At 38.9% G+C, this 15493-nt stretch overlaps 2 protein-coding genes across 2 annotated transcripts in view; both read right to left on the reverse strand.

The window, feature by feature from the left end:
* Nucleotides 1-15493, reverse strand: part of LOC139723108 (cAMP-dependent protein kinase catalytic subunit 1) — a 186154-nt gene that overhangs the window by 162523 nt on the left and 8138 nt on the right. The gene's annotated exons all lie outside the window — the stretch shown is intronic.
* Nucleotides 1-15493, reverse strand: part of LOC139723107 (FAS-associated factor 1-like) — a 32367-nt gene that overhangs the window by 9571 nt on the left and 7303 nt on the right. Inside the window, exons 3-10 of the mRNA XM_071634374.1 lie at nucleotides 11377-11540; nucleotides 10072-10169; nucleotides 9392-9504; nucleotides 8188-8380; nucleotides 6209-6301; nucleotides 2919-3045; nucleotides 2099-2244; nucleotides 265-419 (exon numbers count right to left, since the gene is read on the reverse strand). Coding sequence (XP_071490475.1) covers nucleotides 265-419; nucleotides 2099-2244; nucleotides 2919-3045; nucleotides 6209-6301; nucleotides 8188-8380; nucleotides 9392-9504; nucleotides 10072-10169; nucleotides 11377-11540 — 1089 coding nt within the window. The remainder of the gene's footprint in view (nucleotides 1-264; nucleotides 420-2098; nucleotides 2245-2918; nucleotides 3046-6208; nucleotides 6302-8187; nucleotides 8381-9391; nucleotides 9505-10071; nucleotides 10170-11376; nucleotides 11541-15493) is intronic.

Raw genomic sequence — 15493 nt, forward strand, 5'->3', positions numbered from 1 at the left:
TACGGATTCGAGTACAAGGCTAGCACAAGCAATTGCTAGCGTTTATGCATCCGGCCCAATGTGTCAAATTGAAATTACAAACAATGCATGACTTGTCCAGCAAAATGTCATAAGACATCAAACCCTGCCTGGCCCCAAATTTGAGAAAACACATATCGACAGACAAGAGATAGCAGTCGCACTTTCCAATGACACAATCACGGATTATCCAGTCACCAGTTCTATGAACACACATACGCACACACATGCAGACAGGGCGTTCACCTCTCTCTGTTCTTTGGACTGGTGACATCCCACGCCCACGTGACAAAGTTCTGACTGAGGAACGAGACTATACTGTCGGAGCATAGCAGCTGGCTACAGAACACATTACTCTGCACACTCTTGTCGTGGTGGACGTACACAGCTAGTAGTCTTCTCTGTCAAGGAAGCAGTAGAAAAGATCATAGTTAGAGCAATCACTTAAAGGGATCATATAGTTTCGGTTGAGACTTAACTTCAGGATTCTACCATTTTGGGGTGAGATAATGAGAAATCTCTCATGAAATATGAAAAAGCATATAATTCCAAGAGGAATTCACCATTTATTTGAAGAAAATTGGTTTTGAAATGGCCGAGATACCCAAACCAGAGCAATCGGAGTAAAAGGTGGGACCCACCTTTTATTCTGATCACTTTGTTTCACTTTGTTTTTGGATGTCTCAGCCATTCTAAAACCGACTTTCATCAAATAAACTTTGAATTCCTCATAGAATGGTATGCTCTGTACTATTACACAAGTGGTTTCTTGATATCTTGCAAAAAGTTAAAAGCCCAATCCTTATCTCCACCAATACTATACCATCCCTTTAAAGGCCAGTCATGCATTATTTTAAAGTTGCACATGTTTTCAATTAGTACTGGATGCTTCCACGCATGCCCTCATTACAAGTGTTATTGATTCGTCTCATTCTATGACAAACTGACTTGGAGTGTCAGTAAAATAAGCAAGTTGTACTATGCGTATGAGTAGAAAAATGTCATGTGTAATAACAGATATGTTGGTGTTTTAATTCCACGAGATTAGCATCTGTGATATCATGATTCCTCATGCAATCCTTACAAATGATGCTTGCCAGCACATCACCTGACAGCAAGCCTGGTATCAGGCAATATTTACAGAAAGAGTTTGCTAATACATTTGATGCAAAATAATGTTTCTCCAAGTGTTAATTGACAGACCATTCTGGTCATCTGGTCTACGCAATTTCATTTATTGCTTGACCATATTGATGAATTCTATAAATTTTTTACTTTGGGCAAGCTTCTGAATTATGCTGCTTTGAAAATGAGTGAAGTGTCTAAACAACTGGGAAAAAAAGAAAGTTCATTTGTACCAATGTGTCCATGAACTATGAACTGGCTAATACGGCCTTGAGATTGCAAAACAATGTATCTACGTCCAACCTCATTTCCAGTACATCGAGTTTGAAGTTTTTGCAAACCTAGAGCTGCTTTTCTGTTTTCGCAGAATACTTCATATCTTACCCTAGAAGGACCAACATTACCAGTAATATAGTGCATGCAAATTGATCTCACTCGACCGTTTATTTTCGGAATAATTTGCCTTTAATCAAAACATACATTGTTTTGCCAACTCAACATAACCACAGTATTGCCATTGATACGGCAAAGCAATGTAAATCTAGATCACTGGCGCGTAAAGTGTATTACAATGTCAATATGCGTGCCCTTTTGCAGTCACACGCGGTAAGCAGTCTATTACTGTGTAAACATGGAGATGGCAAAACAATGTATCGCATATAGAAACATTGTTTTGCCAAGTCATTGCCTGTTGTGTTTTGAGAAGGGGCAAGCTTATCGCAGCTTACATTGTTTTGTCAGCAAAATTTGAACAATTTCTAAAGGGAGGGAGCGTCATATCTCAGTAACGGAATGAGTTCTGATTTCAAGATTTGGTCAAGAGTTAGATTACATTAAAACAAGCTGAAATATGTGACTAAGTCAATTTTCATGAATTTTCGACATACATTGTTTTGCCATCTCAAGGCTGAATAGCATTCAGATGAGGTGTCAATGCAAAGTGCTGTTAACTCACATCTTTCGCCGACACACTGAATGCCTCCTTCATAGCCTCCTCTAGGGGACCCAAGTAGAAACTTGGATGAAAGTCGCCGTACCGCGCCGAGAACTCTTGCGAAAAGTGTATTAACGACTCTGTGACGTCTTCGAGGTCATCCGATACTTGAAGAGAGAAAAGCGAGAGAAAAAAGAGTGAAGATCTAATGATGTGCTGCATATAAAATGCTGTAAAACAAGAAACTTTAATGGAAGTCGAAATTAGTTGAAAGGGATGATTTTCGCAATATTTTGATTTTCTTCTGCCTGGTGTGTAACCTTCCAGTACTAGCATAAGTTCCAGAGGACAAAATGCGACAAAGAAATGTTTGCACCTTATATCATACTTACACGAGTCTTACTGCATGCAAAATACACATATCAATTCATTACTTTAAAGAGACTGTACAGTTCTGGTTGAGGTGAGGATTTAGCTGTTAACGTTTTGCGAGATATTCAGAAACCACTCTATGAGATGTCAAAGAACATGCAATTCTAAGGGGAAGATAATCGGTTTTGAAATGGCTGAGATATCCAAAAACAAGGTGAAACAAAGAGAGGGACAATATCACTTTGAATGTTGAGTATGAGATTGATCGTGGCTCTGTACAGGTTTGTGGCTGCCATATATAGTCGAAAATGACACAGAATTGGTGGCCACTGTTCATATTAGACAGGTGGATGCTATGCACTGGGTCTCTAACATGGCTTCTTTTTTTTGGGGGGGGGAGGGAGGGGGTGGGATTTTGTGGTGGCTGTCATAGACAGATTACTGCTGAGGGAGGTTTCACTGTACTTACATAGGGGTTCAAATCTATGTGAGGCACTGTCGCTGCCAAACATTGCACTGTCGTCGAGGTCCATGATCTCGTGAGCGTCCTCAAATTCATCGCTATCGCTACTCTCGTTGCCAGCACTGGTCGCCGCCTGAATGCAAACATGAAAGAGAGTTCAGCAGCATGAGTAATAAAATGAAGAATGTGTCATACATTTGATATCTATCTCTCTCCTCCCCTTCTTTTTGAAAAATTAACCCATATCGGGCCACCTACCGGATATTCCGTAGTTCGTCCAAATGCCGCAGAGGCCACATACGGAATATCCTGTAGTGAATGAAATGACATATGAACGACGTCATTCCAAAGTTTTTTCACCTTCTAACCTTTGACGACATATCCTAGAATGCTTTGCAACACTGTGTGCGATAAATCAAGAAAGCTTTGTCAGTCGAACGCCTAAAAAATTGTAAAAAAATGTGTGTTTACATGGAATAACGCAATGTAACCATGAAGCGTCAGTGGTTGCTATCAACAGCTGTACCGAGTGCTTGATTTTGGATTTTCTGCCCCAGTTTTTCTGGAGGTTGGGACACTTGCCGGGTGATGATATGACTGTGATAATAGTCCGACATGTATATCCACACGTATGTACGACAATAATACAATTCAATCGAAACTGAAATGCTGTAGATCTATCTATCGTCATGAGTTTCGCTTTAACCATGGATCCTAGGGTCCATGCTTCAACAATTCTTCACAAATTTACACAATTATTAACAAACATTATTCACACATTATACTATCAATTTCCCATGCACTCGCAATGGCTTCATCGTCATAAACATAAATATAAACCTGCAATTATTGTATCAATGGTCATGACATTTATATGTCCAGAAAGCTGACACTCTCATCACTTTATTTCCGATACTGGATGTGTAAAATAACACCATTTGCTATTTTTAATCCATGAATGAAAGCAAACAAACAAAATGATTTTGTAACTTTTGGATTACTGTAGTTCACTTCTGCTGAGTACTGTGACTGCACTGTGCACTGAATGACAGCATGTCATATACAGGGCTCGACACTAACTTTTTTATTTGGTGGCCCGATGGGGCCACCAAAATCATCAATTTCAAATCTTTGGTGGCCCGAGAGAAAAATTTGGTGGCCCCCAAAACATTAAAAAACATTAAAATTCCTGCTTTTTTTGATAAGTCAAATATTTAAGTTTTATCATAGTAAGAATTGGAAGCTGGACATATCTTCTCATAAATAAACCTCAACAAACTCGCAACACTCACTTTCAGGCACTCACTCAGTCCTTTTAATCCATCCTTAAAACAAATTTAACTGCTGAATGGTAAGACTAAGTATAAATATTCATTGAGAGGCACATGGGTTGCAACATCTTAACATAAATAAATGACACTTTTCAAAAAATGTTGGTGGCCCGAGGCGGGCCACCAAATTTGCCCTGTTTTGAAATTTGGTGGCCCGACTTTCATTTTTGGTGGCCCCGGGCCACCGGGCCACCGTAAGTGTCGAGCCCTGTCATATATCATATTAAAGGGAATTTTTTTCCTCTTTCAAAAGAAGCTTGTCCATGTTTTGTTCAGTGCTTGCTAATGAAAAACGATTGTTTGGAGAGTTGTCTGCTTGTCGGCGTGTGTGTGCAAATGGTGCTGGGCCACTGCGGCATTTGTTTACACAGGTGCGTCGGCCCGATATGGGTTAAGAAGGACATATGCAATGTAAATGCATTTTTAATTGTGATAAGTGAAAATACCTTGATCATCACTTGCATGAAATGCACAATACATTTGCATATATGCCACACTATTAATATGATTATCAAAGACATTGTATGGAAACGTGCTATACACTCAGTTTAAGGGAAGGTACACTCCTTTGTCTGTTATTATTGCACATATTAGTAATTTAGCAGTGATTGACGAACGAAGTTATTGGTAATCTTGGTAAAGGAGCTTTTTTGTGGGTGGATCTATGTATTCTGAAGAAAAACAGCAAAACAATTCCCATAAAATATCTGGCACATATTCAGATATTCTGTTAAGCACAGAAGTGATGGTCAGGGCACAATAAATCAACACAAGTCGACAAGCATTGCATAGGTTCAATCACCACCTGTACCTTGAGCTCAAACACCTGCATGGGGAAGAGTCAGTATGAACAATGTAACTGGGTGTGAGTCCATCTAACTCTGTCCAAATCTTTGGGCTGAATGCATACAACTAGCAACTGCTTGCAAGCAATTGCTTGTGCTTGCTTGCAAAAACGTTTGCTCGCAAGCAATTGCTTGTTTTTATGCATAGCACTTAGGCTAGCACTTAAGCAATTGCTAGCTTTTTATGCATTCGGCCCATTGTCTGGTGAATGATAATGTCGTTCAGTTCATTTCATTAGCTTTTCAAATCATTTTACAGTGAAATGGCATCATAACATAGTAGCTTATGATGTGTATGAAATAGGTTGTTTTAAATGGTATCTGGCATGCTTTCTGATGCTGATTAATATACATGAATACATTCTGCTGTGTAAAAGCAAATTGCTTAGGTGTGTGCATAAATCATGTTTTCTCACATATAATTTGTCTGATCAATTTCACCTTTGGTAAAAACAAGTCAAAATTCAGATTTCCATAGCTCAGACACCTTCAGAAAAAAATGTCCACATTTTTTGTGTGTGTGTGTGTGTGTGTGTGTGTGTGTATGTGTGTGTCTGATATTACTCTACACACTAATCTATTTACCACAGTCAGTTTGACCATTGACGTGGACCTGAACTGTAACTTTGCAAATATTAATTTAATTAGCAAAAGTTGAGCGAATAGAAACAAGGCACACTCTATGGCAGTACCAGTATACAATATATACAGATATGGACTGTTTTTGGGAGCACTGTTAATATTATTGCCCCACGCTATGGAAGCCAAGCATAGTGTACGTACATACATATTGCTATGCACTGAACGAGGGTGGTTCAGTACTACAGTGGACTCCCGTTATAACGAAGTGCTCGGGACCGGCAGTTTTCTTTCGTTATATCGAAATTTCGTTATAACCGAACAAATAAACAATAAAGAACATAGAGCTGATAACGATGGAGCCTAAATCTTTACTTCATTGTAACTGGAGCTTCGTTATAACTGTGTTTGTTATAACGGGAGTGCACTGTACAGGGCTGAGGGCAATTGTTACTGCTCCCAATTTCAACCAAACAAAATCAAGGATTTGGCAAATGAGGTAAATAAAGCAAATAAATTGGATGAAAAGAGATTAACTCACCTGTGATGAGCTATTATGAGGCTGATCTATACCCAGCCTCTTGAAAGACAGTCTGTGCTTTGGGAAGTCTATACCCGAGGCTGCTAACGTCATCTGTCGACAGGAGATCAAAAACATGGAAACATCTCATCACTTGGGCTTTATTCAAGGAGATTATTCATTGCTAATTCTTTTAATAAGAAATGACAGCAGAATGGATGCTTACCTGTCATTGGATTAAAGTCTCGGCCTACATTAATGGACAATATTCACCATCACAGCTGCTCATTCTCAACACACTTGGTAAAATATTTGAGAAAGTGTGTAAAGCCAGAAACTTTCACAGCAAGAAACTTCCACCAATTGGACCTGAAGGCCATTTTCTAAGCATGAATCTTTACTGAATTGCCACTGGCATTCAATGCATAGTGTGGACAAAACCGTTAAAAAGCATATTACTTTTGCCAATCTTGGCAACTTTTGAAATTTGAGAAAGTTTCATGCACACGTTAATTTCTGGTTTTAATAGAACTCCACATATATGAACTTTATCAAAAACACTTTGAGACAGGAGTAAAACCAAAGAGGCTTTGCCCAGTCAGGAAGAATCAAACCAACCAGATTTCCATCCCTTGTACAACATGAGAAAATGTGCAATACAGTAGCAAAACTCAAACAAGCTCCCTTTCCACGGCCTTGAGATGGCAAAACAATGTATCTACATCCAACCTCATTTCTAGTAAATCGAGTTTGAAGTTTTGCAAACCTACAGCTGTTTTTCATTTTTCGCACAAAACTTCATATCTTACCCTAGAAGGACAAACAGTATCAGTAATACAGTGCATGCAAATTGATTTCACTAGACCCTCTATTTTTAGAATATGTGCATTTATTCAAAATATATGTTGATTTGCCATCTCAACATAACCACACTAGTATTGCCATTGATACGGCTAAACAATGTAAGTCTCGATCACTGGCGCGCATATAATGTATTACAATGCCAATATGTGCGCGCTTATGCAGCCGAGTGCAGCGCGCAGCCTATTACTGCAAAACAATGTATCGCATGTAGATATGTTGTTTTTCCAAGTCCATGCACAACATGTGTTGAGCAGGGGCAAGCGTATCGCTGCTTGCATTGTTTCGCCAACAAAATGTGAACAATCCCGACTGGGAGGGAGTGTCATATCTCAGTAACAGAATGGGTTCTGATTTGAAGACTTGATCAAGAGTCGGATCATACGAAAGTAATCTGAAATATATGACTAGGTAAATTTTCAGGAATTTTCGACATACATCGTTTTGTCGTCTCAAGGCCATACAGGAGAGAAACAAGGAGACATACAGAGTACTTGAAACCACTATGCAAAGTGAGATATGGTGTCTAATGACTCCACTATCCATTTGTCCTGCCCCGTGTCCTGTCATTTGATCTGCAAAGGTTTTTTTCTTCTTCTTCTTTTGCACTGGCTGCTCAAGCAATAAACAGGATTTGTAAACCACTCCGCAGCAACAAACAAAGAACTGTACAAACCCAACCAAACATCATGGTCACGAAAATCTTTCACAAGTTCAGTATGTGCCCTGTCAAGAATGACTTGTCTTAATAATTTTACACACCTTTCTATCAAGCAATCTCTGAATCAAATTTTACAAAGTCTTTCGGTCAATCTCTTCACTGATCATCAAACTCAATCAATCAACACATCTACCAATACTACACTGATCTACTAAAAAAATGGAAATTTTTTGCAACGTGCAAATTTTTGCGCATTTTGCGCTACCAGAAAACAGCGCAAAAATATAAACGCAAATATTTTTTGCACGTCATATCTTCCATGAGTGTTTTGATTCTGCGGAATTAAAAATGTGCCAAAACTCCTCTTACCCAACAGCATGAAAAAATAACTCACACGAAAATATCCACTTTTACAGTCCCCATCGATCCATTGTCATTTTAAGTTTTTACAATTTCACAATTTTTTAATTGACCATACTGTGTCTGTGTCCTTGGGCCACCCTGTCCACACTTGATGCCTGGGCTGGACATTGGTCAGTGCAAAGATTCCCTGCTTCACATCAACAATGGTCTTGCAGCCCTCATAGCGGAGGTTGTAAACCGTGTCGCCATCGTCGCTGTCAGTGATAATTAGCTCGAAGTGCCTCGTGAGTCGCTCCGCAAAGGACAGCCTTCAAGGCAAACACCACAAATTCACACATAGGTAATAAAGACTCCAACTTTGGAGCAGTGAAATTGCGTTGGTCCTCAACAGAGATTATCACGTGACATAAATTGATGCTGGACATTTTTTTTCTTTCTGTATAACGATTACCATTAGGAGGCAAGATATCAGCTCTAGCACATTTGCGATTCGACACCTCTCACTTCCGGAACATGGGGTACTATCACACACACATGGATGTCGTGCTGTACTCTCACAGGCTACCACTGTGTCATTCTCGGGCACTGTGTTGATTTGCAAACATGTAAACATAACATGAAAAACCTTCTGATTGTACAACTGAATAAAACATTTGCACGCTTGATCATTCTATATGCATGAGCAGAGATCCCCAAAGAGCATGTTAGCATACTCTTTATTTTTGCATGCTATAAAATTCACATCATTTGAGTACTGTGTCTAAATGTGAAACGAAATGCACTGTCATTCACTCCAGCACTCTGCCTTCCTAAAAATTACTAGAAATCATTTTCTTCATGTATGACTGTGCAATCAAAACTGACATTTGAAAAGCTATGGTTTATCTCACAGAAATGCTGCACAATGGCACTGGTCCGACGGTCCCTAACCAGTTAAAATCCCTCTCGCACCAGCAAATTTGTCAGGAATAGACCAATATGGAAAAACTGGGTACCTACTGGTCCAACAGACAGGTCTGACCAGTAGAAAAAAAAATGGTTTAGCGTGCAGCGCTGATTACAGGTTTGCCAACCTAAATCTAGAATATATTTCAATTCCGTTTGTTATGATTGGCCTGTTTTTTTCCACTTCATCTATTTTGACTCCTTCCAATACACATGACAGCACAGGAAAGGGAAAAAACAGACTCAAGTTGGTACATGGAGGAACGCATACAGTGCACAAAAGGAAAAACCAGCTCGAGTCAGTACATGGGAGAATACATAAAGCAGAGGAAAGGGAAAAACAGACTCGAGTCGGTCCAAGGCAGAACACGTACTCGTCTCCATTTGATGACTGTGAGCAGAACTGGAGTGACTCCTCAGGTTCCACCCTGGGCGTGCTCAGGGTTAGAGAGATTTCAGAAGGTAGGTGTAGCGTTGACAGGGTTGTCTGGAAGGGGGAGAAAGAGACATCATTACATTTGATGATGATACAACAGACCCAACTGTTTCTCAATATGAATAAATAAAATACTTTTAAACTTAGATATGGATCTTTATACATAAACATATTCTGATCATGTACAGTCATCATCATTGTAAATCTTTACACAGGAATGCGCACCTTGTGAACACCACTGCAGTAATCTGAGGGCTAAAGGGCACATCTTTTAAAGGGAAAAACAATATTTTTACCCTCCCTGCAATAGACGTGTATAGTACTATAATACAATTCTAGTACTTTCTATGAAACCTGCAGTATTTTTGGCAAAGAGTAGTACAAAATACTACCAAAAAAGAAACAATTGACATCTTTGTCTATACATGCTGAATAGTTCTAACAATAATGATGTTTATGCTGACAAAAAAAAGAAGAAGCAATGAATGCTCACTCGTAATGATGATAATCATCACCATCCATTGTAAGCAATCATGACAATATCTATTGTCGGAACTCTAAGGATGAATTTGGCCCAACCAGTTATAGAGCGCCCTCGTGGACCAAAGGAGCACTCACCTCGTCGCTAGGCATCATTATACGCGGATCCCAGCCGGAGAGAAACAAGTTTATCTTTGGCATGTCCAGCTGCTTGGCGAGGAGCTCTTTTATGTCATCTGTCCAAAATACAATAAATGAAAATGATGCAATAAATAAAAAGAAAAAGTAATTTCAAACAAAAACGCAGAAACAGAAATTAGAAATTCAGACCTTGGAAAGGACTTCAGAGACAGCTGAAATGTAACATTTCTGAATAGTGACTTTCAGCTATGGTCTCTGCAGCCCCCTCCTCCCTTCCTAAAATCACAATCACTGAATTGTACTGATAAGTTAGATACACTATTGCAGCGTAAGTACACATGAAGGCTCCCTAAATAATTTTTCCAATTAAAGATGAAGTTCCAAAGATTCTTGACATCTCCACATGAGTGGACCTTTTGATCATACTTAATACCACTGTATAAAGTTTGTGTTGATTTCATCGCATGCTTCTCCAGTTTTTGCTTGAAATGTGAAATAAGATACCAAAATCTAATCTTGTCCTTGTGAAGTATGAAGTATTACCACACGGCAAATACTCTATTCAACTTCATCATGGCATGATATGATATTCATATCTAACTACTTGATCGACATGCACACAGCAGATACAGCAGATAATGTTGTATTTTATTTTTATGTTATATATATATATTTTTTTTTTCCCCGGATTGATGCGCTTAGAAACATCAGTATTACAAACTTGTAAGAGCTATATAAATGTTATTCATTATCATTATATACAGATACTTGAAGTTGCTCTAAGTTATCCTGGCAACAAGGAATTAAGATACGGTAAGGCAAGACATATTTGATGCATGAAATTTTTGCAAATTGCAACTCGTATTCCATGCACATAGTGTAGAGAAGAACTTTTGCAAATCTTGGCTTCTTGCGAAATTTCGTGAAATGAAAATGGCTTGCAAAGATTTCTGGTTTTACAGTACACTGATGGACAGGTAAACAGAATACGGTAAAAGCGGAAATTTTCGCGGTGTTGAAATTTTTGCGCATTTCGCGCAACCTGAAACTAGCGCGAAAATAAAAGCACGCGAATATTTTTGTTTGCCATATGTTCCAGCAGTTGATGACTTGATTCCGCAGAATTAAAAACACGCGAAACTCTTCTTACACCGCAGAGCGCGAAAATATCCACTTTTACAGTACTATACGAAAAATTAACCAAAGCTGACTGGTAGGAACAGAGAAATATATATATATAATAGAAAGAAAGGGAGAGCCCCAAATCCATTACAGGACTCAAGCTAGAAGGAGGTTACTCACCAACTTTCTGGTCATCCGTCAATGACAGTGGTATGACGCTGCCGCGGTGATGGATGCTAAACTGGAGAAGACGTAGGATCGTGGGCTGGGGGAGGGATACAGAAGGACCTGCCTGGTCCATGGGGACAGAGGGTGCAGTTGAGTCGTCTTCATCCTTTTTGGGTCTGAAAGATACCAAATAACAAAAAAAAAAAAACAACAACCCACAAATAACAAATGTGCTCACTGAACCATGTGGATCATTCAATGCTGCCAACAGTCATACATAATTGGGGATTTCTGAATAACAAGCAGGGAGATATTTTGACATCACATACAGTATGTCTCAGTCGGCCGAAGCAATGTCCAGTCAGAGAGAATTTGGTATTCCACTGTCACAACATGAAAACTTATAGAAAGGATGTTATTATTTTCATTTTTTTTTTTTTTTGGGGGGGGGGGGTTCTAAGTTACTGGTATCACTTTGTAAAGGTTGATGTCCTCTACATTATGGTGTCTTTTTTTTTTCAGTAAAATTTTAAAAATGAAAACCACAAGGGCATTATTTTACCCAATATTTGGAACAATGCTTATAAACAGGGATCTCGCCAGCGTATATCACCCTTGTCGGCCCCGACAAGCGTGCGGTTTGAAGAAGCAATTGCCGACAAGGGTAAAACTTGCCCGACAAGGGTAACACCACGCGTGAACTTGCCGACAAGGGTAACTTGCTTGACGAGCTAAGTTCGGACCAATTTCTCGCCTTTTTCAGTCTTTATTATCTGGCTGGAAAAGAAGCTAGATGTTGAAAGCAGCAGCAGTTTACATACTTATACAAGCGCAAAAATTTACCCACGCAGTCACCGCACCGATCACAACAACGCGCCTCAACTGAGTGATAGTACCAGGGAGGTCTCACCTCCCTGCTGATACACACCACATCATCACACACACTTGCTCACTCACATGCGCTCTGATTTGGGATCCACACACACATGCACAAGCACCCAGCCGGCCACTTACAGCCGCCTGCGTGCGTGTACAACGGTACAGTGTATTGTGAGAGGGAGAGAGAGGACGGAAAGAGGACGAAGGAGGCTGAGGAAGGCTGACACGTGCTCGCTTGTTGTCAGCTTGTTGTCGGGTTACGCAAAAACAAACGATATGAAATGCATGCCCCCCCTCCGCCAAAGGTTGTACATTGTATTTTTTTTTTTTTGCTTCTTTGGTTTGTTTGTTAGTTTGTCTGCCTGTCTGTCTCTCTATTCGCAAAATAAGTCAAAATTTGGGAACAGATTAGGATGAAATTTTCAGGAACAGTTGGTTGGTAAAATGGCGCAAGGAACAGATGATTAAATTTTGATAGTGAGCAGGATTTATAATACCACCGAAATTCACCGCCAGGATCCAGGATCTTTAGACTTTGTTTCGTATATTTGAAAGGATTCGTATCAATTCTTTAGGAAGCTGGCCATCGGCAATGACGCAAAATTAGATGCGTTCAAAGCATTGCCGCAGAGAGAAAATTAACTCCATTTTTCGTTAAAAAAAAGAAAAGAAAAAAGAACGTGCGATGGAGTAAGCAATTGCAAATTGTTATTTAGGTTTTGGTAGTTTCAGTGGGTTATTTTTTTTTAAAATCTAAAAAGCCATGCGTTCCATTTTAGCCTTTTCAATTTCTATGGATTTGTAAACGTCATTCGTGAATATTCCATTTTCCTTCTCCGGGCCGAAATTTATAGTAATTCTGTCTGTCATGATGGTCTTTCAAGTTCAACGTATACGTAATGCTCCACGTGCTTCTGGCTTGGTTTGTTAAAAGGTGGGTTAGGGGGCCTTCACGGGCAGAAAATAAATGATGATCATTCATCAATGTTCCCAGTTGGTTTACATGCTATGTACACGCTGTTTACGACCACTGAAGCAAGGTGGCAGTAGGCGCGACATTCTTTATCTGACACCTGGCTTTCGTGGAAATTTCATGGAAATTTCCACAAGCCATGATATCAAGTTTCCCCACTGCTTGAGGTCGTGCTTTTTTTTATTCTTCATTACGAACATCAATTTGTTCAACTTGAAAAATGTAGATAATTTGCTTTGAGGACGTGTTTCTTTCTTTTTTTTTTAATCATTGCAGCATCGGTAACATTTTGTTTTGTTCATCGTCCCTGCATGGCAGGGGTTCATGGGAGGAGAACGATAGGAATGACTGGGGAGAAAAAAACTGAAAGAAGGAAGCATCTTTTGAGCGAGCTGTCTTTGTTTTTCTCTACACCAGCATCAGTTATCGCCACCAAGATTCATTTTTTTTTCGTTACTCCGACAGATTAATGATAAAATGATGCTAGATTCTTTATTCTGAAGGTTCGTTAATCCAAAAATGATTAAGAAAAAATGTCCGTTCATTTCACGACGAAATCAGTTTTGTTATTTCGAACGTTCTGCCAGTGAAATTTCGGAATAAAACGACGGCACAAAACAGCGTGTTTTCGTACTCTAAGGGTCTGTTATTCCGACAGAAGTAGTAATGATGAAATAATAAATTGTAGATTCTTTATTTTGAAGGTTCGTTAAGCGAAAATTGAATGAAGAAAAATGTCCGTAAATTTCAAAACGAAATCAGTGCGTCATTTCAAACGTTTTGCCAGTGAAATTTTGGAATAAAACGACTGCCCCAAAACAGTTGTAGTTTTCTTACTCTGAGGGTTCGTTACTCCGACAGATTAATGATAAAATAATGCTAGATTCCCTATTCTGAAGGTTCGTTAATCCAAAAAATGATTAAGAAAAAATGTCCGTTCATTTCACAACGATTTTGTTATTTCGAACGTTTCTGTCAGTGAAATTTCGGAATAAAACAACGGCACAAAACAGTGTGTTTTCGTACTCTATATATGGGTCTGTTATTCCGACAGAAGTAGTAATGATGAAATAATAATAGATTCTTTATTCTGAAGGTTCGTTAACCGAAAATTGAATAAAGAAAAATGTCCGTAAATTTCAAAACGAAATCAGTGCGTCATTTCGAACGTTTTGCCAGTGAAATTTGGAATAAAACTGCCCAAAAAACAGTTGCACTTTTCTTACTCTTAGGGTTCGTTACTCCGACAGATTAATGAAAAAATAATGCTATATTCCTTATTCTGAAGGTTCGTTAATCCAAAAATGATTTTAAAAAATGTCCGTTCATTTCACAACGAAATCAGTTTTGTTATTTCGAACATTTCCGTCAGTGAAATTTCAGAATAAAACGACGGCCCCAAAACGGTTACAGTTTTCTTTTACTCTGAAGGTTCGTTACTGCGAAAGAATAACGATATAATACTTTAGATTCTTAATTCTGAACGATCGTTAATCGGAAAACGATAAAGAAGAAATGAAAACGGTTACAGTTTTCTTACCCTCGGGGTTCGTTACTCCGAAAGAATAATGGCAAAATAATACTCTACATTCTTAATTCTGAATGATCGTTAATAGAAAAATTATAAAGGAGAAAATATTCGTTTATATCCAAACGAAATCAGTTTTGTTATTTCGAATGTTCTGCCAGTATAATTTCGGAATACAACAACGGCCCCAAAAGGGTGTTTTCTTATTCTGAAGGTTTGTTATTCTGAAGCAATCACGATGATAGATGATAGATTCCTTTCTGAAGGTTCGTTGATCGGAAAATAAAAAAGAAAAAATGCTTGTTAATCTTCGAACGAAATCAGTTTTATTTTGAACATTCATCTGTAGTACCGACCTTTGGTGTTGTTGTTGTTTTCGATTAAAAACCTTCGAAGTACTCAGTAATGAATCGTTTCATTTTATGATTAAACAAACCTTCGGAATAATGACCATCATTACATTTTTGTATGATATCTCTTTGATGTCACGGCCAAACTACCGCAGTATACCCAGAAAGGAAAGTGTAATGATGTCCCGAAAGTTCTTGATCGCTTCTCGCGCATCTGCATGCAATAGGCCTACCACGTGGTCGAGCAGACAGCGAGAAAGCAACACGGCGCGCGTTGTTGCGATGCAGAGGCGGCTAATTATTGCAACAGTGAAACAGGAAAGGCCTAAAAGAAATCGGAACCTCCACCATCGGCACCTACTTCTCTTTCATTTATTATTTAGGAACTGCCGCTAACAA

The sequence above is a fragment of the Diadema antillarum genome, unplaced genomic scaffold, assembly GCF_040938485.1.
Source record: "Diadema antillarum isolate AM-2024a unplaced genomic scaffold, OU_Dant_1.0 scf00000180, whole genome shotgun sequence".
NCBI classification, from domain to species: domain Eukaryota; kingdom Metazoa; phylum Echinodermata; class Echinoidea; order Diadematoida; family Diadematidae; genus Diadema; species Diadema antillarum.